The sequence below is a fragment of the Ischnura elegans genome, chromosome 9, assembly GCF_921293095.1.
Source record: "Ischnura elegans chromosome 9, ioIscEleg1.1, whole genome shotgun sequence".
NCBI lineage: Eukaryota > Metazoa > Arthropoda > Insecta > Odonata > Coenagrionidae > Ischnura > Ischnura elegans.
The window spans coordinates 703,605-729,147 of NC_060254.1; the positions used below are offsets into that span (position 1 = coordinate 703,605).

Below are 25,543 nucleotides of genomic sequence, written 5' to 3' on the forward strand. Positions count from 1 at the left end.
CACCTATTGCAAATTTAAAAGAAAGCAAAAATGCAAGGGAAAGTTTCAAAGTAGGCTTGCATGGAGATTAAGATGATAGGCAGCGATTCTTCTGGGTTTCCTTCAGTTTATCCATTCTGCTGGTTTAGCAGAATGGATAAACGCTGACGGAAACCCGGAAGAACCTCTGCATAATGTAACGGAAACCATGAGAAACAGAGCTGAAAACCAGTTTTTAAGTCCTCACCATTTGTAAAAATGATTGATATGTTTAGACAAAGGACACAGCCACCATGCTTTCCATACTTCTATCAACTGGCTATAAGAGTTGCAATCCTAGATCTAGGGATCAAAAATCATTATTCTTTTACCCTTTAATCAAAATGGCAAAATTTGACCCTGTCAAAAAATTATGCAGCTTTCACTCATGGCTTAAGTTCAATTTGCTATTTTCAGATGGGATTTTACAACAAAAGAGCACAGCAAGACCATACTTAGCACCTATTAATTTGGTACTGATCTTTCTTTCAGTATTTAGGTATAAGACAATATGTATATATAGGTATACTCGGAGGAAATGGCTGATAAATTTTTAAGTTGGAAGAGAGAACACCAACCATTAGGCCAGGCGCGTACAACCACGACCACAACAGATCTGTCGCACACCTTCCAACCAGACCACGACCACACCCACGATAGCGAAACACATTCACCGTCCACTTGCTCAATCGGTATGGTCGGGTCGGAGTCAGTGCGCGGCACACCATTAGAATGTGTGTAATTTCTGCCTGCAACGACCGCTGAGTCGGGGACGACTTGGGTTCGACCAACGAGTCGGACTTGGCCTAGTGCGCGTCGCTCCATTTGTTGCAATGCTACAACTGGTTGTGTGCCTCTGGTCGTGGTCGCGCTAGAGCGCACCTGCCGTTAGTTGTACTGAAAGTTGCAGTGGTAGAACAAACCAGATTTTGGCATGGTGTCCTGGGGAATAGAATGAATCATTGTTTCCTGGGTTGACTTCCTGGTCTGGTCTTTCATGGATGGTGTTCCATAAGGTAAACTTGTACTATGTCAGGGTTATAGGTGCCGCTTAACTTTTTCTTCAACCATTTACATTATCCTCCACATAGGTATCACCAGGGTAAGTCAATGCATTCCCTCTGCCATATTCTACAATTTGCTCTTGCTAAGTTTCTTTGCAAAATAGATTTCCGAGCATTGCTTTAAGTACATCAGGACAGAGCTGAAATTTTCTTTTCAGACCCAAAGCGTCAGGGAAAGGCTCAAATTGTTTTCTCGAGGAAATAGCAAGGTGCACCAACACTGCACTAGGCTACCACTGATTTCTCACGTTGGTGGGGCGATTTGTTCCTTTGGTCTGGTCCTCATAGCATGCGATATTTCTCCAATTTAGGTCTCTCCATTCTCTTGGACTTGCGTATACTACATAGGGGAGTGTGTAGCACACTTCTGAATTAATCCAAATGGTTTTCATTATGAGCAGTTGAGAAGAAATGTATGTCCAACCAGAATTTGATTTCACAAAATTCATTCTCACAACTAATTCTGTGGGTTTATTGTACAGAGAATGATATATTTCAAACAAATCATGATCGCATGCAAGCCACACACAGTGAGAATAATTCAAAATAATTCTGATCAGTGTCAAGTACACCCCTTTAGGGTCTCACATCCACAGTAGCCTTCATCTGATTCAGAGTTTGTGCCAGAGTTCCCCAGTGCTCTACGCATAGCTTTCTTCAATTTCTCCTCTTTTATTCATGATCTAGAACATTATCTTATACCAGGAAAGGTAAATGTATGATGTAAATATTAACTTTAGCATAACCATAGTGACTTTGATCTCCAATAAAATACTCATTAATAACTTCCTTAAATTTGTTAAATTATACTCATGAAGACAGTGTAAAAAAACTACTTGCACAACACTTGTGACAATCATTTAGGTTTGAATGATACAGAAACTCCCATTCCATTCGTTTTCTGTAAACATTACTTCCACACCAGCAACCACTGTATCACTAAAAAATTACATGTTAATGCTTCAAACTAAGCGACAGATTTTGGAAGGCATTAAGTTTCACATTTCTCTAATATTCTACAAGTTATCCATGGTGATCATGTTACATTCTCCTCGAAATGAAACTACGAAAAAGGCCCATTAACTACCACACACACGTATTCAAGACCTCAAGTAAAATACAGATTATATATAATCTGTAATTCATAATCTACAGTGAAACTTGTATTTCTTGACTTTAATGAAAATTTGGCAAACAACATAATTTTAAATGAGTACTACATATGGTGGTACCGCATTAAAGCAAGTATGGGCTATTGCAAGACCCCCATCACGACGAGAGATGGCCAAGTCAATCTGCCCTATGACTAGCATGTAAAAAAAAATCTTTTCCAAGAGGCCCTTTTGGTGCTGGCACTCGCCATAGCGAGAGCATTTTTCCATCACCAAAACACCTACAGCAAGAGTCCCTAATCTTTGTAATTAATGCTGGCAACCTGTCAAAAATGAAGTTGCATAGTCTCAAATTAAGTGGCAAACTGTCGTTCGATAAATAAGTAGTTCATTTCGGTGAAAATATGTTGCATTCGCAAAAGCTCGATCTTCTCTTGTTTCTCCAGCAACAGAAAGCAGTCTGTAGCATATCCGCACATCCATGAGTCGTGAGAATAGAGAGCATTTGAAGGTGAACACCATGGCCAGACAACGCATAACACATCTAAGCATGAAAATAAAAATAATAGTGCAAAATGAGATTGGCACAGTTAATTAATCTTCCCATTCACTCTTCACAGTTTAAAAAAGCAAAGAGAAGATTACGTCTGCCATTGTGAGGGCCAAACCATCACAGCAAAAGCGCCAGAGGAATGCAGAGCATGAATAGTTTACAAGGAGATCATGTGGTTTTCCCTTCTTCAATCTGCGGCAACTACTGAGAAAGAGATTGTGCTTAAGTCTAAAGGGGAGTATTTCAGTGACTGATTGAGAATCAGGAACTTTAAGCGTTTGGAAGGTTGGTTATGCTAATATAAAGCATGAAAGCTTTATATCTCTTCATAATTGCGGGTGATGCCTGTGGTGTAAACCCATAGCTGTGGAAGGAAGGACTCTGATCCTTGAAGAATATCTCAAGAAGCATTCCCCACGTGATATAACGCAGAAAAAATAGAACTCTTTATTCCCCAACAAAACCCTTGCAGTTTGATGTGTTACTTACAAGGATACTTCTAGGGGCAGGTAATGCGCTGTAAGCAATGACAAATGTGAAATCCTGACGCTGTGATTTAGTTTAATTAATTAAAATAATTCTGCATTCTTTTCCATGTTTCGCAGTCATAATTGAGAATGTTAAATCAATAAATTCATACTTTTGTTGCCCTTAGGGCCCATCACATGCGTATGCTTTTTCATTTTGTTGCAAATATTACCCAAACATGTTATATTAGTCACAGTTTCCTGCAGCTTGCTCTTGTTTTACTCAAGTGACATCTGCATTAAATTTTTCGTGAAATACTATTAAGTAAATATTTTCTTTCATTACCAATTTTAATTCAAATCGTTTTTACCGCAGTACTTTGAATACACTCATTAATTGTCAGTGTACTATTTCAATGCCATCGCAGGCGTATCACTTGAAATGGAACTTTTTTTTTTAAACAACAGCATTTTAATCACCTCTTTATGCATGCTTAGCAGACTTTTTAGCGTAGATAATGAAGATATCGCATTTGATGATAGAAAAAGTCTTCAGTGGCAGGATCGTTCTACCACATTCCACAGTTTTCAACTGCAGAAAGAAATGAAATACGTTTTTTCATGTTAATTCATGGAACTTCCGCAAAACATACTGGAACAAGAAATAATCACCAAATGGAGGAATTTAAATAACAGTGATAGAGTTTTATCAGAAATTGTTTGAATTTTCGTAGAAAAATACCAAAATAATGGAATCATCACGTAAATGCACTATACCATTTTTCTGAACTGAAGGTGGCTGGGTGGAAAATAGCAACTAGCCAATCAGAAGCGCTGCCCCTTCCACCTCTCCGTTCCCCTCCATCCCCTTCCCTTTTCCCCTACTCTCCCCTCCATCCGGCCGACCGGCGTTGCCAGCCTTGGGAGTGACGGTACTTTCGGGGACGGCAGAACGAGCGCCAAAGCGATCTCCAAAGATTCGACTTGGCAACACTGCCAGCTGGAGAGCCATGTGCACTGCTCGGAGTTCGGAGAGAGACTGCAGGCTCTTAAACACTTTCTCCTGTCGCTCTTCTGTGATTGGCTAGAAGAGTGGGTGGGTTGCGAGCACGCTCAAGGTCAGCCGCCTTCAGTTCAGAAAAATGGTATAACAAGGGGAGACCACGTACCTTGCTCCGCCTTTTTCAATGCCGTATTTCTTATGGCAGTCGGAATGGCAAACACATATCTAAACTGGTAGTAGTTCCACTGGGCCTTAGTTTGGCTGTAATTAATTCATTTTCATGTGGTACTTTTAACCCTTACATAACTCCAAAATAGCACCACCCCCAACAGATGGGTCAGTTGGTGTAATGGTTAGTGTCATCGACTCCCACCCAGGGGGCCCGAATTCTGGCTTCATTCTGGCCGTAATTTTGTAGCCTTCATTTTGATCATACGGTGACAAGCATTTCATTAATTTTAATCGTAGCAAGCATAAGCATGAGAGAAATTTTTTATCATCATAATGGAGTTAAGTTATTTAAGCAGTGTCATTTCAAACGCAAAGATATGATGACTACACGAGCGAAGGTTGGTGTGCGCTGGAATGTTAATTTTTTTTATTGCTTAAAGTGATCAACTTCCAATCTAAAAATGAAAAACACTTCTTGCGAGAGCACATGCGATTAAGGCTCAGAAAATATACAGTAAATAACAGCAACTACAATTGTAATTTCATAATTTCCTCTCATCAATAAGGAGCATACAGTTAAAATTCAACTACAAAATGTTAGAAATTTGCAGCACTACAATAAAACAATTCCTTGCTAGTGACTTCATCTCATGCATTGCCATCTCAGCAGTAGCTTTAAAATTATAACTTAACAATGCTTTCAAATACCTAATTCTAATAATCTCAGACTACACAGAAATTAGCGAATCATCCCAGGAAATAAATGGAAATATCCCAGTTCATTATTTTTTATCAAAAGGTCGACAGATTTGTTTTCTAGCATCAAATATTTCAATGTACGTTCACCATATTCTGCCTATTTCATTCGTATAACTCGAATAAAATGCAGTCATATGTATGACCTAATCAGATGAGACAACTTGCGGAATAACAGCATTGTACCACTACAGTTTGAACATTTGGGCGCACGACACTTAAAAATAGCTCCAATTGCAACCTATCTAGACTGCATTCTTGGGTAAATAGAAAGCTTAGAAATGGAAAAGAGGAAAGTGAAACAAGTTTTCATAGCGCACAGTACAGCTTACTAGGAGGGTTTAAGTTAACACGTTGCGTACGGATGGCGAGAATTCTCGTCATTTTTTTCCCGAACGTTCCGGACGGATGACGAAGATTCTCGTCATTTAGGCGCGTCAACCAAAACAATTTTAAAGCGTGCAATCCGTATTCGTTAGAACGTTATCAGTTGTTGTTCGTTATTAATAATGAATTGATACATCATTAAGTTTGATTGGGTAAAGTTATATTCTAAACATTAGCTTTTTAACCATGTTTAAACGAAAGGCATTACGCCTGAATAGGCACATATTTCCATTCTCAACACCTCCACCCAGAATCGGCGTTCCTCTTCTTACAAGCGTTGGCTTCTTATTTATCTTTTTCCTTGAGTTACCCCACACACTTGGCTTATTATTTCCAAAGAGTTTATCCACATGGCCTTGTTTTATCTAGCGAGTTTGACCCTTATCTTCATCGCCGCTTCTTCGAGATGCACTCTCAGCAAGTGGACTGCTCTGCTCCGTCAACATAAACATTCTCGACAAAAGGAACTGGGGGACTCACAATGAGGCCCCCAGTTCTTTTCGTCCATGCCATGGAGGGAGATGATGCTCTCTTACTTGTTTCCTGCCTCTGGGTTAGTTTCCTCTCCTAATGTGTCAAGAGCAGTTGGTGTTTCCCTGAGTCCAAGTGAATAGAACATTTGGTGTCAAGTTTTTCTCGCTTGAAGGTTTGCACGCATTTGTGCTCTAAAAACCACTCATAAGAATATTCCATATTATGGCATCACATCGGAAGGACAACACTTTGGATGAAGAAGAAATTTTGTTAGACTTGTGTGCTGATGATTTGTCAGATGTACCATTAGGGTATGACGAAGATAACGACGAAAGTGAAAGCGATTCTGATGTTGTGGTGAATATGAAAACTAGAAAACGTATTCCTCTAGTTATCAGTGAAAGTGACTCCGATGCGAGTGAAAATGAAGACAATACTTTGGCAGGAAGTTCTACTTCATGGGAAAAAATAGATTTTGAGAGACATTTAGAGCAATTTTTGGGCCAACCTGGAGTGAAGCGATTACCAGAAAATTCCAATTACATCCTTGACGTAGTCTCACTATTTCTTGGTAATGATTTTTTTGAAATGATGTGCCATCAATCCATTTTGTATTACTGTCAAAATAAGCATAAATACAAAGAATCGCCAAAAACAGGGAAGTGGTCAAACATAACCATGGCTGAAATGAAAAAATTCTTTTCTATTTTGATTCTGATGGGTCAAGTGAGGAAAGATACACTGAAGGAGTATTGGAGTACAGATCCTTTCATCGAAACAAAAATATTTAGAGAGCTACTGACGAGAAACAGATTTGAGCAGATATGGAAAGCGTGGCATTTTAGTGATAACGAAGCATTCTCAGATACTTCGGATAGACTATATAAAATAAGACCCACCCTGGAATACTTAGTTGAAAAATTTCAAAATGTGTATAAACCAAAGCAGGAATTGTCACTTGATGAAGCCATGATTCCATGGAGAGGAAGATTGAAAATCAAGACCTATAATCCTGCAAAAATTGTAAAATATGGTTTACTAGTTCGAATGGTTTGTGAAAGTGATTCTGGCTACATTAGTAATTTAGAAATTTATTCAGCCGAGGGGAAAAAATTAGAACAAACCATCTTGTCTCTTTTGAAGCCACATCTCAATCTTTGGCATCATGTCTATCAAGACAACTATTATAATAGTGTGAAAATTGCAGAACTGCTCTTAGATAACAAAGTAAGAGTGTGTGGAACCATAAGACCAAATCGGGGACTCCCTCCCACGTTGAAGAGCGAGGCAAAAACTTTGAAAAAGGGACAGCACGTTCTCTCGTAAAGGTGAGGTGTTACTAGTGGTTTGGAAAGACAAGAGGGAAGTAAGAATGATTAGCACTGTTCATAACGCCAGCATGGGTAACTCAAAGGTAAAAGATAGGGTTACAGGACAGTCAATCAGAAAACCCAGATCATATATAACCCACTTGTATTCTAAAATACAATGAGTGCATGAAAGGTGTTGACAGGGCGGATATGTACTTATCCTATTACTCCATCATGAGAAAAACAATGAAATGGTCGAAGAAAGTCGTGCTTTGGCTAATAAATTGCGCTCTTTTTAATGCTTTCAGAGTTTATAAAACTCTAAACAAAAATAATGGCATTCGATTCAAAAGCTTTTTGCTCCAGACCGCCAAAGAGTGGGCAGCGAGTAGGCAGGAGTCGAGTGAATCATTCTCGGATGATGACTGCGATGATAAGCCAACAGGACGGGCCCCTTCAAGAGATCACCCACAGCGCTTATCGAGAGACCTTAGCAAACACCATCTCGTTCCTATTGTGGGGAAGGGGACGAAAAAATATCACACAAGAAGATGCAAAATGTGCGCTACGAGAAAAATTAGAAAAGAGACAAGATATGTGTGCTCAACTTGCGGCATTCCAATCCACAAGGGAAAGTGTTTCATGGAGTATCACACGAGAAAAAGATTCTGAAATTATTTGTGAGTATTGCATTCAAAATTGCATGAAAAAATTTTAATTTTTAAATAAGTTATGGCATTTTTTCGAATGGAAGGTTTTCTAAGTGAGTGATGTTTAAAAAACCGCCGGAACAGAGGGTTAAAAGGAATTTAAATACCCCGGTACGCAACGTGTTAATGATAAATTCTGTAACGTAAAAAATTAACTTTAAATTGTTGACACTTTAGGCAAAGCATCAAGAAGTTCCTTTTTCCATTATCATACACACTGTTCAACTATTTCATACAACTCTTAACAACCACTATTAATGGATTGAAAAGATACAGGAAGAAGACTGATTATTTCCTAGGCATTGCAAAAAAAATTCAATACAAGAAGAAATAACATACAACAAAGAATAGAAGTTTCACCATGTGACTGAAGGTAACCAATGCAATACTTGTGAACTACAGAAATCCTGGTCAAGTTTTTCAATGGATCAAAAATCCCAACATTTTTTAACTACACTGGTTTCTTTAAACTGAATAGAAGTCAAAAAGGCCTTAAATATTCCATATTGCAATAACCATCCCCTTAAAAAAAAACAACAAGTAATAGCAGATAGACCATTAAGGCTTCAATAGTAATGTGGTGAAACAGAAAAAAACTCTTATCATCACCATAACAAGAAGCATGTATACATCCATATCTTCAATACTTTTGAGAGCAATATTTGCATGTTAATAATGGAAGTTCACGAAATCAAGAATTCTCTGCTCATGGAATTTGCAAGATATCATTGAACTGACAATTCTCATTAGAACCAACAAGATAGATCGATCCTTTTCATGTTTAAATTATGTCAAGAGAGCAAGCATGGCAGATTTCTTTCATTGGCTCTTGGAGAGAGTCAGGGGAAGCCTATGAGAATCATTACACAACTCAAGGCTGAAATACATAAGTGAGCAAATTAATCTAAGACATAATTTCAACAGCAGATGTGATAAGCTATCATTGACAAACACAGCCATGACAGTGCCACAACAATGAAATGTTGCAGCTTATATCATGATAATAAACAAACTGATTGAAAGGTAACAAATACATAATTGAAGCATTAGCCATCATATTGCACGACCAACCTTTGAAACCATCATATGCTATAATTACATTCTTAAATTTTGAGGCCATTTTACATATAACAGTGTGTCATAAAAATCAATGTTTTAGACTCTGTACTCCTGACAGAGTTGAGCAAGTTCTTTTCCCTGACAATATTTTCAGATGATTGAACACTTGTTCTTACTATATGATGCTTTACAATTTTGCCTGGTAAAGATTACAGACATATGCAAAAGTAGTGTGTCATACTATATAGCCTTAAAACGCACCATTCTGTCAAAAGCAAAATGCTCAAGTTAATTATCATTTTTTTCATCAACCAAGGTCTCTTCAAGGAGGAAAGGGTATCATTTCCCATAAAAGATTCTCTTTTTTTTTAGACTTTACCTTTCCTTTATTTCCCTGCCATGTAGCACTCTTTTTCCTCTATGAGTAGTTATTGGAAGTGTCAGCATTGCAGACACTGAAAAAAATAACCATGATGGAGTGACATTTTAAATAATATGCTTCAAGCACCCCACGCATTCCCCAGAGCATAATTGAGGCAAGAAGCATCTGGCACCTACCTCGAAGAGATATGAGGGGAAGGGGAGGGATTCACCATGTTGCCACACAAGAATAATAACAAAATAAAAGGGGGAGCGCAAGAGAACAAATAATGATGGTCATTTCTAGGACTGCATTATTTTACCCCATTACAATTCAATTGAGGACAATATCAATTACCACATGCTCCTTTTCCACAATCGTGCACCTACTGCATCTACTATTTCATGGCAAGACCACATTTAATTGCCTCTCATCATCTGCAAATTCAAACATGTTTCATACTTAAAGAGAACCAAAAGATGTGGCTAAAGAATGGCACCAGATAAATAAACGATGATTATTCAAGGGCAATACAGAGTGTCTTACCAAAGCTTAAAAAATTATTTCCTTACAGGAATGGGTCAGTTTGGTCTTCAGTCCTATGTACTACCAGTTTATGAGCTCGGACTTGGAATTGAAACCAAAGAAGAGTAGGTGATGAAATACCAACTGTGCACAAATTTTTAATGGAAAACTTCTCTTTAACATAGTTTACATTGCTTTAATTTAAGAGATGTAATGGAAGCAACCAAGTACAACAACTACTATCAGCGCAAAAAAAGTTAGAACTTAACTTATAAAAATCATGCATCAAAAGTATAATAAAATCATATAATAATTAAAAATCACAAAATAATTAAGTAATAATATAAAATCCTACCAAAGGGTCGTGTCATATATCGTTTTACTCATTGTTTATTTGACTACCACGATAAAACATTCAGCATTGTTTAAATGCATACATTTAGCTTATAGGGTTGAAAGAGTGAAGAAGAACATGTGAAAATCTGCAATAACGGCAAAACTGTCATCTTCTTCATCCCGTCACAGGCAAAATATTTAAGTGGTATATTTCATTGCATTTTTTGTAGAGAGAGAATGACATCTTGACATCATTACAAATAGTCTCTTAAAATTAAATTTTACCCATTCTTTGATTTTTGAAATGGCCAAAACGTAGATTTCAATTTGTAGAAAAGAAAATGAACATAGAAGTAACGTATCCCATACGGAAAACTATTTCTAAGCTTTCCATGGAAGGAAACCTCATTATAAACCAAAAAGACGAAAATCATCCTGTGGCAATGCACTCCAACAAATTGATGATTTTTGTCTTTTTGGTGTATTTTAAGTAAGAGGAACAATATCAGCATTTCCTTGCATGAAAAGCTTAGTACAGTGGAACCTCGATAAAACGACACCCCACGGTGCACCAATAAACACTCGCTATTGCGAATTGTCGCTTTACCGGAGGTGGTGCAAATAATAGCCAATACAGTGGAACTTGGTTAGTACGTTTCTGAAGGGACCACGAAAAATGAACGTACTAACCAGGAAAACGTACTAACGAGGAAAGTAAATAATAGCAGTCGGGGTTATTGCAATCAGTGAAAAAGTCGTCATAATTACAATTACTATCCGTAGTTCTCATAGGATCGCCTTCCTGAACTTTTTTCACATTTAAAATCAAGAAAATGAGCGCTACCATGAAAAACAATACCATGTGAATAAAAATCGCAATTTTTCATGGACATCCCGGAGACGATTTCATGATTACGGCGTCTATCTCCCGTGATTTATCCTATATATATTTAAAGAACGAGGACGAGTGAAGCTCAGACAAGCGAAGACAAGTCATTTTTCTTTCTCACAGCGTACTCGGAGAATATAACAACAACCCGGAGTAAGTCAACTGGTTTTTTAAACATCATAAAAATTGGGCAAAATTATATTGACTTTCAAATTACGGCAACAGCCGTATACATTCGCTTCTGGAATGATACCATTTCGATTGTAAAATCGATCGATATATCGACTGATGACACGCAAGATTATAAGATTACGACGTAATTACAAGAAAATTTTATATTAAACAGTTGAAATTTACTTTCAAAATTTGTCTAATGTCATCTGTTTTCGTACCGAGATCAAGTATTTTTAAGCTAAGCTTCGCGTGGAGATCCAGAGGATCGTCTGCTCCCAAAACGGTAGTCAAGAAAATACGCACGACGTCGAGTTTATGGAGCAGCACTGCTATAGATAATGTGGGAATTGTCTAATACCGTTAAGACTCATTTCTTCATCATGATAACTCGTGCAATAGCAACAATTGCCCACTCACGAACTAGGTGCGCAGCAGTGGGCACTCCCTAGCTCCCAAGCGCTCCAAAGGCAACAGAAGGTGAGGAGCTCGGGGTGGGGAAAATTGGGGCTTCTTATTGGCTGTAGTTTTTCATAGTCAGAAATTCCCGAAAAATGGCCGCATTTTATTATTCAGCACGTCACAAGAATTCAGAAATGCATTTGGATAAATTACGGTAGAAGAAAGAGATGTGGAATGAATGGAAGAATGTTAATGGCTAATAATAATAAATTAAATCATGAATTCAGACGTTTGAGACCCTTAAGAAGACACTAGAGAACGAATTGGGGGTTGCGTCACGGCAAGCAATTGAGCGTACTAACCAGGAAAGCGCAATTTTTTCAAACGTACTAACCAAATTCTTTTACCTGTATTTTGTTCGGATGGCACCGGGACTGAGGGAAATCGCCGTACTAAAGAGGAAAACGTACTAAGGAGGAACGTACTAACCAAGTTCCACTGTATACCTCATATTACTCCTTTATTTTTATTTTATCGCTTAGACGTGTTTGGTGTTTTTTTGGCCATGGTGTGTTCCATCAAATGCTTCCTATTCACACAACTCACGGACATGCGGGTATGCTGCAGTCTGCTTTCTGCCGCCCGAGGAACAAAAGAAGATGAAGCATTCGCGAATGCTAATGCCACAATATTTTCACCAAAATTAACTACTTATTTATCGAACGACAGTTTACCACATAAATTTGAGACTGAGCACTCCATTAACTTCATTTCTGACAGATCGCTAGCAATTACAGAGATTAAGGAGTCTTGGTGTAACTTTTCCCGGCGGTGAAACCCTCGCTATGGCGAGAGCCAACACCAAAAGGGCCTCGTAAAAACGAAATTTTTAACATGCTTATAATAGGATCAATTGACGGTGCATCGGCTATCTCTCGTAATAGCGGGGGTCTCGCTATAGCCCTACTCGCTTTAACGAGGTTCCACTGTAATATTTTTTACATGTAGCATGCATAACTTTGATATTAATTTCCTTTCCTACACCTCCGAAATTGATATCTACCTTTTGGCCATTTCAAAAATCAAAGAATAGGAAAATTTAATTTTAAAAAGCTATTTGTAATGAGAAGATGTTGTTCTCTCTATAAAAAATACAATGAAATGCACCAATTAAATATTTTTCCCATGACGAGATGAAGACGGTTACACGGTTCTCATAGATTTACACGTGTTCTTATTCACTCTTTCAACCATAGAAGCTATACGTTTACGTTAAAACAAAGTTTAATGATTTATTGTGGTAGCTTTGGCAGGATTTTATACAAATGCTTAAAGTTCACCATTCTAACTTCTTTGCGCTAATAGTAGATGAATCATTTTAAGTACTTTTCATAATACCATCACAAAAACCATTAAAAGATTTTGATAACTAAACAATGAAAATGAGACCCTTGGCTTAAGAACCTGGATCGAGAAATAACGCAAGGAGCAGAACCAAAATCTGACAACAAACATAAAAGTGAAACAGACCCATCCTTACTTTATTACTCATTTTGTTGAAAACTTGAGCAACTAAATAAAATTTGTACATTTGTATAAGAAATGCAGAAGTGGCAAATCAAGAAATGCCATCATTAAATATGTTAGACCATCTCTGGGAGCAGTTCAACATAACAGCACAAGGCACAGATGACGCAAATGTTGGCTTAAAGACAGGGAAGGCTTCTGTTGAAAATATATACGTTCATGTATATGCTTCAATATTTAATGGAGTGAAATATTAGAAATAATATTCATTCTTACTTACAATATATATTAAGTTATAAGTTTAGTCCTTTTTAGAATGCAAGAAGAAAAAAATTATTGAAATTGACCCGTTCATTAATTCTGCCAAGATGATAAAAATATTCAACTTTATAAAACTATAGCTTCTGCCAACATAAAAATACACCAACAAAATTAAAACATAAAAACACCTTAGCATGTCACAATCCAAGTTCTTGCTGCTTTACTTTCAAAAGGTTAAGTTTGAAATAAGATATTAATTCAACCTTTTTCAATTGAACTTGCACTATGTTGATAGGTTTCTAAAGCCAAAATGAATCACTGTACCAATGCATTAGTATTTATAACTTTCATTGAACATGAGCTTGACCATGTTGTGCCTTAACATTTCTTGGCAAAGAACAATTCCAAAAAGGTGAATACTGTCATCTGTTTTCTCTATAATGAATGCATGGAAACAGTGAATTACTTACTAATAAGTTAAAATTACCACCCACTCTTCACTGAGTTTACATCAACCCTTGTTATTCTACTCAGAACTATCAAATAGATTAGCAGCTGATCCATCCTACCCAAGCCGGAATTTAGGGGATTTTCTCTGCATAAAGTAATCACTCTTAAAACATAACACTGAATGTTTAGGAGTACTAGTGAATGGCAAACATACTACAGTCCCATTAATTCCTAATATGAAGTGACATGCACTGGTACTAGGGATCAAAAGGACAACAAATTATTAGCCCTAATGTACCTGGTCACGGTACTTATAAAATGATAGCGAGCAACTCAGATTTGTGAATGTTACAGAGGTATATTTCGATGCTAACAGTTGAAGGATATCAGAAGACCACAACATTTTATGTAAAATGTAAATTTGAAACTCTAGTTAACTACCAGCATCACCTTGAAGAAGCTATCTCAAACACCACCCTGAACAGTCACAATAAAATTACATACACATGTCATGCAATCATCAACACCATCAACAAACGAACATGCATTATTACTTTCTCATGCCTCTTTACAGGAGGGAAAACTGTTAAGATATCATGAGATTCATAATCCATAATACCCACTCATTCCACATTACAGGCATGATGAATAAACAAGGAGTGTAACAAGTCTCATTCACATACTGGACCAAACCAGAGGAGATACTTCCTTGAACATCTACAAATGGCATACAAAATTAACCTCTCAAAAATGTATTACATGGGAGTATATTTGAATGACAAAGTGTGACATATTTACTCAAAAACAAGACTCCAATGAATAATTCAAGAGCTCTTTTAAAAAAATATTATATTAAGGATTATCCGGCTAGGATTCTCATGAAACCTTGGTGAACCCACAGCTAAAATTGCTAACAGGATATAAGAATAGAAGGGATTACAAGGGATCAAATATTATGTTTGATTTATAAAGCAATGGGTGTAAGAAAGGCTCTCACCAAACTTTAACATAGAGTTCTGAAATAATTTCATCCCTAGAGCAGTTTGAAGTCTCAACTTGAATTCTTACGCCAAAAACTTATTTCTTGGGTGACACCATGTTGATAACGTGTGAACCTGATGATATCTGCATTGCATAAGGAGTGCATTATCGTAGGCGTTATTTCGAGTATAAATAAATGGTAGATGAAACAGATTTTTAAATGTGTGGGAGGAATCCTTACGTGTACTGTTGTGTGCCGAATGTGAATCTACCTCTCGTTAAACACCAGAAAAGTATTTTTTGTGGTGCCAAACGACCCAGACCGAGAAAAGAGGTGGTACCACGCTGCACAGAGACAGTATATTCATTCAGAGATAGGCTGTTATAGAATTTGAGGACCATTTTAATACAAGTCTCTGCTTCTCAAAGGGATTTAGTTTCCAATACTCCTTTTCCTGTGTTTGGCTACACATTGCTTAAATTTCATACAAGTATATACATATATATACGCACTCAACGGGAAATTTTCCTTTTCAATTGCAAATATATCATTCTGATATTTACTGCATATTTGCCCTGGTTTTCACTCTTTCTTTTATCTTGAGCATTAAAATCCAAACACTGCAATGGAAAGTGTCCTCAACGCTGACCTAATGAAATGTCAAATACTACAAAGTAACGTATGATTATCTCAAATCTTTACTCCAGGAAATACTATGATATGGTATTACTCACAAAAAGCAGAAATAAGCACAACCCTGCGAGGTACCTCCAGGTTGATAAATAGAAGCACACACAGTAAATAATAAACACTGATAACTTTGCAAATCTTACCACTAAACTGATAAACCGGAGGCAAGTTCGCACTGAATGAGTACTAGCAAATACTACCATTAATAGAAACAGAATAAGTGTCAATTAAACAACATTATGTGTGACTCCTTTCGCCAGACTTTAAACTGCAGGTATGTTAACGCCAAACACTGGCATTTTATCCACCATTTAGCACTGGGTGAACCACTTTCACAAATCCCTAAAATTTAGCCATGCATATAAAGGAAGCTTAAACTCTTGCCCAATTTCTAATTTAAAAAAGCAGCATTACCATTAATAACATCATATAAAGCAATGGCAGCGAAATTACGCTGGTAAAAAACCTTTCAATGAGTAGAAAAACGTGAACGAGCTGAAAAAAATTACGATAAACAGTCTCCATCCTACGATCTTCACTTCATGTGGTAGTGAAGATCGAAGCCACTGCAGTCACATATATTACATCCAATAATAAGCATTATAAGAACGAAGGGTGAAAACCGATGCAAGTATGCAGTTAATGCATACGAAATAATCATTAAATCGTACATAAATAGGAGCAGAATGATAAATTTGCAGTTACAAAATAATTTATCCCTTACAGTGCAATATTCACTCACAAGTGGGATATATGAGGAGCGCAGTCCAAAACTACGAAAGGAGTAAAGGATACTAAATTTCCTTGAGAAGCAGAAGTGCTGCCACAAACTTTGTCCTAAAACTTTGTCTATTTTTTAAGCATCTGGGGGAGGGGGGGGGGCACGTCCCCTGCCCCTAAGGTCGACTATGAATGCATGAACCAAATTTGAACAGGTTCTATTTTCTGTTCATGCATACACACAAGTTGTGTGAATATACGGTGCATTTTCGTGTTCATAATTTAGACATTAACTTGAACGGGTTAATGTACTATGTAAACAGGCCTTTAGATGACACCATTTGCAGGGACATTTGATGATCTTGCACCTAAAAACTAGTCTTTTACAATTCGTTCTATTTCTTCTTACCTGTAATTCTTCACATATATTCTCTTTTTTGATAAGCGTCCGCACTGGTTTGCATATTTTACAATGGCATCGTGATTTTTCACCGCGGTATTGAATGTTGAGACTGGGAATCCGGTCGGATTGCCAGTCCCAACATTCGAGTTGCTTCGCCAGCGTTTGAATCGATGCGGGTTCCAGTGTGGGAATCAACTAGCTCTAAAATTTTCATTCTCTCATCAGTTAAAAATGTCAGTTTTTCACCTCGTATTTCCATTTTCAAGCCGGATAAATTCTATTTCCCGTACTAATTGAGGGTATAAACTTGGCAACACATGAGTATCTGAAGTACTTCTCGGCGATCAAGTGCGGTAGTATACTGTCGTGCGACTTCATAATTTTTGAAAGTTACAATAGTTTGCGATACACTGCTATTTAAATGGGATAATTCAAGTTTAAATAAGTTTTTTAAGTATTTAATTGACCCATAATTGCTACGCAACTGTTGAATGAAGTCTGCGCAAATGATCCCAGTTGTCGGTCAAGTTTTATAGTTCCGGTATTTATCACGTTTCATCACGTCTGGTTTCCTTTCAAACTCTCGTATCAAATTATCGACTGCATGATTGTCAACATTCCTTCAGGAGTTCTTGCATTATTACATAGCTCGATTGCTCAATACACCTACTTTCATATCGTGAATCGCCGCTGACAGAAAACGAGATGACGTAGTTCAACTTTCCGACGTTAGTGGCGTTCTGTCCCGCCACATTCAAATTCTTCTCGAAAATACTTCTTATTACGTCTCTCTCTCTTGGATTTTTAAATACAAATGCACGTAAGGAAGCCAAAAGACAGTTGTTAAGGGCTGATATGCACGATTAATTGTTTTAGTACGCAAATAATTTTTTTTTAGTCGGCACGTCGGGAAAACGAAAAAAATACGGCGTAAATACAGGGTTCTACTTACATTGGAGAGATAGGAAATATGACGGGACCCAGAAAAAAACTTGCAATTTGCGGGAAAACGTAAATTCCGATAACGCAAATACGGGGTTCTACTGTATATGTTTGCTTACCATTTTGTACTTGATACCTTTATGGTTCGAAACATGCGGCACCGACAAAATAAATTAGTGAATATCAACGACGTCTCCTTTTCACCTTCGAACTGTTTTCCTGCCTTCATCATTTTTTTTGTCCATCCTCTAGTAAAACAATAGATCTAGGTTCCACTGTACATGATTTGAATATATTTATTATAACATTTGTCTAGAAATGAATTTTACTTAATACATAAGACAATGTGTTTTTCACTGATGATTTAAATCACAATAAATGTATGAATAACAGTAAAACTTTTAAATCCCCGAACACAAATTTCCACACAAATGTCACAAGCCAGTCATCCAAAATCATAATTAAATGTGATGATAGAATTAAATGACCACTAACTTAACCCTTATCCTAACCAGTCAACATTCAATATACAGTAAAACCTCTTTACATCGTAATGGAGGGGACCAAAATTTGGGCAATTTGATGTATGGAGGTTCACTATAGAGAGGTTTTTGTGATAGGCAACCTTTTATTAATAAACCAGAATATTAATGTATTTAAACATATATGCATGCATTAGTGAACATACATTTACAATTTAATGATTACACAAAGGTTAAAGTAACTTGTTCAAGAGGGCTTTTTAGGAAAGAAATTAGTTATTGGGTTTGCTTAAACCTTTTTTGAAACTCTTTCGATATAATTCTATTGAATACAATCATATTATGATCACATTCCTCCATGCTTAATAAAAACCATTCAATTACGTTCAATGAATCCTCAACCTTTTTTTTTTGGTGGGAACTGTAACTGATTCCTCATTACCAACATCTTCTTCTGAATCCATATCTTCCTGTATCCTGCAGTATATATACATCTCCTTCATCTCTATCTTCCAACTCATGTGGGGAACATATGAATAAATCATATCAACATTTACAAAGTCTTCAAATGTTGAATTTATGTCAACTATTTTGTTGATTTTATCATACTCTGTAGGTTCATTCTCAAATATCTCACTTTCCTCCTGTTTGCTACCACCCGTAATCCCAGCCTTGATGAAGCATTTCTCAAAAATTGAAGATATTAATTCCTTCCACGAAAGGCACAGCCTGTGCATGGTCTGAAGGATGTTCCATGAGCACTTTTAATGTTGTTTTCACTATTCACTCTCCATAAAAAATAAATCACTAGCTGTTTTTGATAATGCCTTTTGACCAAAGAAATAATTCCCTGGTCTAAGGGTTGTAATTTACTAGTAGCGCTTGGAGGGAAGTACACAACTTTTATATTTCTTTATAGTTCACAACTTTTATATGGCTCGGAAAATTCCTCAGAATGTGGTAATGTCAAGCAGCCACCTTGTTTTATTTGTCGAATCCATCATCAGCTTATAATTAATTAAGCAATTGTCGTATGTTTTCATATTTTATGGCAAATAATCGAAAATACTCCTTATTATATATTTTAGAAAATTGATTTATCATGCTTATAACCAATGCCTTGTTATAGATTATAAAAAATAAATAAACACGTGACTATTGGAAAAAATAAACAAAAAACTGAGCGTAATTTTGAAAATTTCGTCGAATTCCCTTTCTCTAAAATACAATGCTCGTAGAGTTCCGTAGAAAAGCCCAGTCGAGGGCACAAGTAAACGTTAGGTCTGCAAAACGACGTGATTTTTCAGTGAGAATGCTGGGCGAACTACTTCAGAATGCGGCGGCGACGGTAAAAAATTTCATTGCTCTACCGCGTATCAGCTGATTAGCTGTTTCTTTCACCTAACATTGTCGCGCATGGAGTGATGTTCGTTCAGTATTGCTAGAAATTGACGCCCTGGACTCCCGATGGAAGAGTCAGATTTCGCGGCATAAATACGCATGCAAGACATATGACTGTCGCTAAGCGCAATAAATTGTAAACTACGATCGTTCACGAAAGCATCGAAAAAATTACCAAGGCGGCAGTGAGAAAGTGCTACACCGGGAAGTATGGGAATAAAATTATTGCAAAACTGTATTTGATTTATTTCGAGTCGCAGTAAATTCATGAAATATTTTCATTTTAGAAACGTAAGTAGCTATGCGGTTGAATGATTCTGTCTCCATGAATGGGAGTGAAGTTAGTTGAAATATTTCCGCCGGCAAGGGATTATAGGCTGCGCTGGTCGCCTCTTTTATTAACTGAACATAGTATGTAAGCACTTACAGGAAAATAAAGCCATAAGTAACAGAAAGCGAGTGCTATCGCGCAATTTTTACCATGATTCGAGAGAAAACGATGCGTTCTGTCGTCATTTACTGTCACTTAAAATGATTAGGATAGTTCGTTGCCGTTTTCTTATTAACTGTTAGGTATGCTCTCATATGGAAAAAAATGGCCCAAGCTAATGGTTAACGTGAAAATTACAGTATAGTTAAGGTGTAAAAGAAAAGAATAAGCGTGAAACATTTATCGCTGAAAATGTCATTCCATGTTCGTTATCGTGGCTGCATTAATGGTCTCTAGTTGTCTCGGTACGAAATGCGGAGGTAGTTAGGCCGTCTTGGGGGTGTCTCGTTGCTATGATATATAGAGGTTTTACGATATAAAGAGGTTCACTATAGAGAGGTTTGCCTATAAATTTACATGTAAATCTGACGGGACCAGAGGGTTGGTACGATGTATAGAGGTTAACGATGTAAAGAGGTTCACTACATAGAGGTTTTACTGTAATATGAAATTATCCAAATATTATGAAATAAAATTAACCTATGATTGGGCACCTACAACATTCATCAGAGCAATCACTGAATTGGTTAATAAACCTAATAACCAAAAGGTTTGGTTAGTACTACTCCTCTACAACTCTTAATTCTAAGGTCATTTAATGAAGCATCAGTAAGCAAACTTAAATTGAAATTTTAGTCTAAAATTCTGGAAGCAAGGTTAATTTTACTCCAATACAATTGTATAGTCATGCACATTTGGGAAGGATGACCGACACACATGCTCTTGAATGCTTTCAATAGCAGACAGAACAGAAGAGCATAACGAGCAGATGGCTGCATATCAAGACTTCAAATCACAGGAGGCATACACAATCAACACTAACTTGGAATTAACATCTCTTGAAGGTAGTAAGCAATGTTTAAGCCGGGACTGTCCAGATGAAAAGTCACTCCCAAGAAGCATTCAGCCACCTTTGTAGGAGGATTAGTGATTCCTTGTTTCTCATATAAAGAACAACAAAATCACTAGTCTTCCACACAACTGAAGCTGGGGTTAGTAACACCAGGCAGACACCACCTGCCTTTGCATCCAATCCTCCTCCAGGCAGCCAACAAACACACACACAAACTGACTAAATCCCAGGTGGAATGCACCATGAACACAAAAATTCAGTTCTCCATTGTTAACACATCTCCATTCCCAAAGTCACAGTTAAAAAATTAAAAAAATTCATTATACTTTCACACACAGGTAGTAAAAATAATGAAGACTTACTTATATTTGAAACCTTAAAATTACGAATGAGTCTGTTTCACTTTTTAAATTTCTGATTCTGTTCCCAAAATGGGTTCTCTGCAATGATTCATAATCAAACGCTTCAAATGCTCAATTTTCAAAAGTAATTTCTGATACTTGCCTATTTATCATAAAAACTATCACATTAAAGAAATCATGTGATCGATCCATTCAGCTCATCAAGCTGCATAACTTTGCTCTATTGATTAGTTCCTTAAAAATTGAGAATTCAGGCTTCCCATATTCTTCTCAAGAGCAAGCTAGGAAATTAAAAAACAAACAGATCCAAACTTGTCATTTCCCTAGTCAATGGTGTTACAGTGAGAGCTTGTCCTATAGTTAAAGTTTATTATGCTTACCAGAAAACCAGTGCCAAAATAGGACAGAGGTTAAAATTAACACAGGCCCAGGTTTAATGAATGAAGGTCAACTCAACTAAAATACAGTAGCAGTCATACTTTTTTATGTCTGGCTCTCATAACAGGATTGTTACAAATTCAAGTCCCCTCACCTTGCCCAGATAAAAATCTACTTTCCTTTTTCAATTCCCCACTCTTCTTCTGAATTTCCCAGACCTGATTTATCAAGAGCAAAGCAATGTGTAGAGCAGCAGAATGTAGGGATATAACATACAAGTAAAACAATTGAAACATTAAGTCAAGTAGCACCAATTCTTGCTCCTTGCACCATTCCCATGGCAGCAACAGATTGCTCACCTTGCTGCTCAAATTCAGCAATGATTCATGCATGATTTTCAAATTTTTGCTATGCCTCCGGAGTTTAACCCTGATGATAACTACCATATTTGCACGCATCTAAGACGAACACAATTCTAAGATGACCCCCTCTTTTTAGAAACTCCACTAGGGAAAAAATATTATTTTGAAAAAATTTGTTAGACGAATACTGGTGCCTATACAATTACAGTAAAACTTTGATTTTACACAGTTGGAGGGACCGAAATATGGGCACTGTGTAAAATCAAAGTGTTTAAAATCAAGAGTTGGTATTGAGGAGAAGTATAGTTTTCAGGATAACTCTTGCTCATTATTTTTAGAATGCTTAGTCATACACTTGTACGGTTCTGATTTAAGCCAGAAACGGAAACAGAAAAGTCTCATAGTGTGAGGTTTTATGGCAAAAGAGCATGAAATCCTTTTCAATCGCATCAGATATATGTTTCCCAGATTCAATTACTCATTTGGAGGCAAGAAAAGAAGCATAATAATCTTATTTACTCACAAGCAACACCACAGATGGCATGTTACCCTAAGAGAAACATTGCATTCCTGAACAATATGTTTCCCATGGTTATATTGCCAGAATTTCTGGCACTGAGATTACTTCTATTACCCGGGAGAAATTTCTGAATGGTGATACTAAATGCTCGCAGAGAAGCTAATTTTCGAAAATATTCTCAATTAAAATTAGTTTTCAGGAAATCTGTTTAACTACCTGCAGACAAACAAAGATTGGAAATGGAAGAAATGAGGTATCTGAGGATAGTCACCCAAATTAACCCCATTAACAGGGAACAAAATTTCGCTAATACATCACAAAGGCTTTACACCCTGTGGGCCTGGGTTCAAGTCCTGGCAGTAGCAAAAACTTATCAGAGATGGTCCTATCCCTACTTGAGTGTAATGTGGAGGGCACTTCCAGTGCACCACTCTGTCCTGCAAATAGGTCCCATTCGAGCCTATCATTACAACTTGGCTGACGCCAACATAGCGTTCCTATCCCCCCAGCCCTTACTTTATGGCGCTAATGACCCCAGCTGTCAGTTACCTCCTTCCAAATAGTATACCATAGATAATACGAAGCACACAGGACCAGGGATATTGCGAAATTTAGATTTTTCCGGTGTTTAGATCACTTTTTTTAAAGTGAGCTATTTAAATAACCGCGCAACTACCGTCATGCCGCCAGTGATGAATAAAAAATGATTAATAGTCCGGAACAATTTTCCCTCCTTATGATTTTTACGCATTAAAAAAGCATTTTACCATGAAATTTTAGCATTAGTAGAATGAATATACCGGGAATAGCTTCTCTGTCGGCATTTTTCCGCGAATTCAGCGCCGGGACCTTCGACTTACAAGCCGTGTGACTCATCTTCACGTAATTTTTTGCTTCCCCATATCTGATAACAACACCGGACACTTTTGGTATTTCGATTTAATGACGCTAAGCCATTCCTAAGTTGGAAGGGACTGCCTTATCACTCACGTCTTGAATTTGACTTCAATGATTACATGGCGATTGACGACGCGAGTTATTCTCCGAGGGCATTAACTCCCGTTCCGTTAAAAATAAACACTTGCCACGTAGCGGAGTTAAGCTTATAGTTATTCAAGTTCCAATCATGTTTCATTTAAACCCACTCTCAATGAGATACAAGTTGAGTCAGTTCTGATAAGTGCGCCGCGCAAGCTACTTTCCCTCGCCTCCATTCGTCCCGCAGATGTGGGGTTAGCCCGCGGAATGAGACAACGCATGCTGCTTTTACCATCGTGTTGAATCACCGTCGCCTTACGTCCATACTAGAAGTACGTCTATCTTTTTTGGATCTCCTTGGAAGCTAAAATTTTGGCACGGGAGGATTTTTTACGGCTCATTTCGCCGTTATATTTCGCGGGGGCGACGGAAAACATAGCGTTGGCATAATTCTAGAAAACCTTCCGTTAGGGATGGATATTAAGTAGTTCATAATTCCGGATTAATGACCATCTACTGTTATTACAATAAATATACACCCATGTCTCGTATAGCGCAAGGGATGCGTTCCTTGGGGTCTTTGCGCTATACGAATTTGCATTATACGAGAGCGTTTTAACATAGGGAAGATAGGGATGCGTTCCTGGTAGCATAGGTCTTGGGTATTGAATTTCCTCTAAAACATCTATATTCCCATAAAAAGCCTTAGAAAACATTATTTCTATAAACATTTATAGTTTAAAACATCTTTAAAGACAGTATTCACGCATTCAGACTTTTATTCACGTTAAAAAAAATTCTTACGTGCTTTCGAAATTCCATCCTGTCGTGCGGGTGGGCTAACATCTGCTATCTCAGGGGATCGTAATGCGTTGCCGGCAGTTGATGATTTTTCAAACTATGTAGTCAAAACAACTATTGTGTCACCCAGGCCCTTTTGTCGCTCATCGAAATGACAGGAAAATGCTACTTTAAATGCCATTTCATAGCTAGCGGAGTTTATGAATGATAAATCATTTTAATTTGAAGTCCTCCGAGTCATTAGCAGCTACGTGAAACAGTCTTTAAATGCCTTGAAACCTGACCCAGGTTTTCCTTCCCTGAAAATGAATGAACGAGAATGCATTCTTTTCCAAAAGAATATCGTCTCATCAACACTTAAAACTAGTTGAGGGGGAAAGGAGCCACTTTCAATAACAGCTTGGAGTTCATCAGAAAATGTTGTGGTGGCTGCGCTATCAACACTTGCAGATTCACCTGATATCGCCGCACTGAAAATACCTGCTTGCCGTTTAAATTCTGGAACCAACCGCTTTCACTAAATGTCTCGGAGCGATTACCACTCTCGTCTTTTTGTACTGATTCACCATGAACTTTCCGTATGTGTAGACCGCTTGGTTGAAGTTGGTGCGGCTGAGGTCACTGATATTTTAGCTTCGTCTTTATTCAGAATAAGGCATCGTGAGTTTAAACTTCCGCGCAATATCGCTTTGACGCTCTCCATTTTCAAAGCACTTGACCTCTCTCAAGTCCTCTTCTAGGTTTATGGTTTTTCTTGATAAATTCTTGATTTTTCTACCCGCATTCCTATTTTTTGCCATATTCTCTTGGTTTTTACTCTGTATGGCTCTATCTAAATCACCTTCTGCTGAACTGTATTCCTGAGACGTAGAAGGCCTATGACTGCGGGGAGGGAACGAAGCCATTGTGTTTGAGACTCTATAGCGGACCCTTTTATGTGTTGATGCTATTCATGCGCAACTCGGTCACCGCTTCATTTCTCCCCCGTGAATACCGATGACCTTGAAGGCTTTACCGTAGACTCTACCTGGAAGTCAATCGCCCGGTAACCTACGACGGCAAAAATACGTCTCAAACCGTATTGCTGAAAAAAAAAACTCATTTCCACTAGCCCCACGCTTAATTAACGATCTAAATTATTTATTATCATTCTGTTAAGGAGACGAGATAAAT

The 25,543-nt window shown here is 37.4% G+C and overlaps 1 protein-coding gene across 5 annotated transcripts in view; it reads right to left on the reverse strand.

Annotated features, from left to right (window-relative positions):
- The window catches only part of LOC124165624 (heterogeneous nuclear ribonucleoprotein K), a 113,675-nt gene that overhangs the window by 1,785 nt on the left and 86,347 nt on the right, over positions 1–25,543 (reverse strand). For 4 of the 5 annotated variants that reach the window (XM_046543097.1, XM_046543096.1, XM_046543094.1 and 1 more), the window contains one exon: positions 9,464–9,539. The exons of the other annotated variant lie outside the window; for it this stretch is intronic. In XM_046543097.1, coding sequence (XP_046399053.1) covers positions 9,503–9,539 — 37 coding nt within the window. In that variant the 3' untranslated portion in view covers positions 9,464–9,502. The remainder of the gene's footprint in view (positions 1–9,463; positions 9,540–25,543) is intronic. 5 annotated transcript variants of the gene reach the window in all.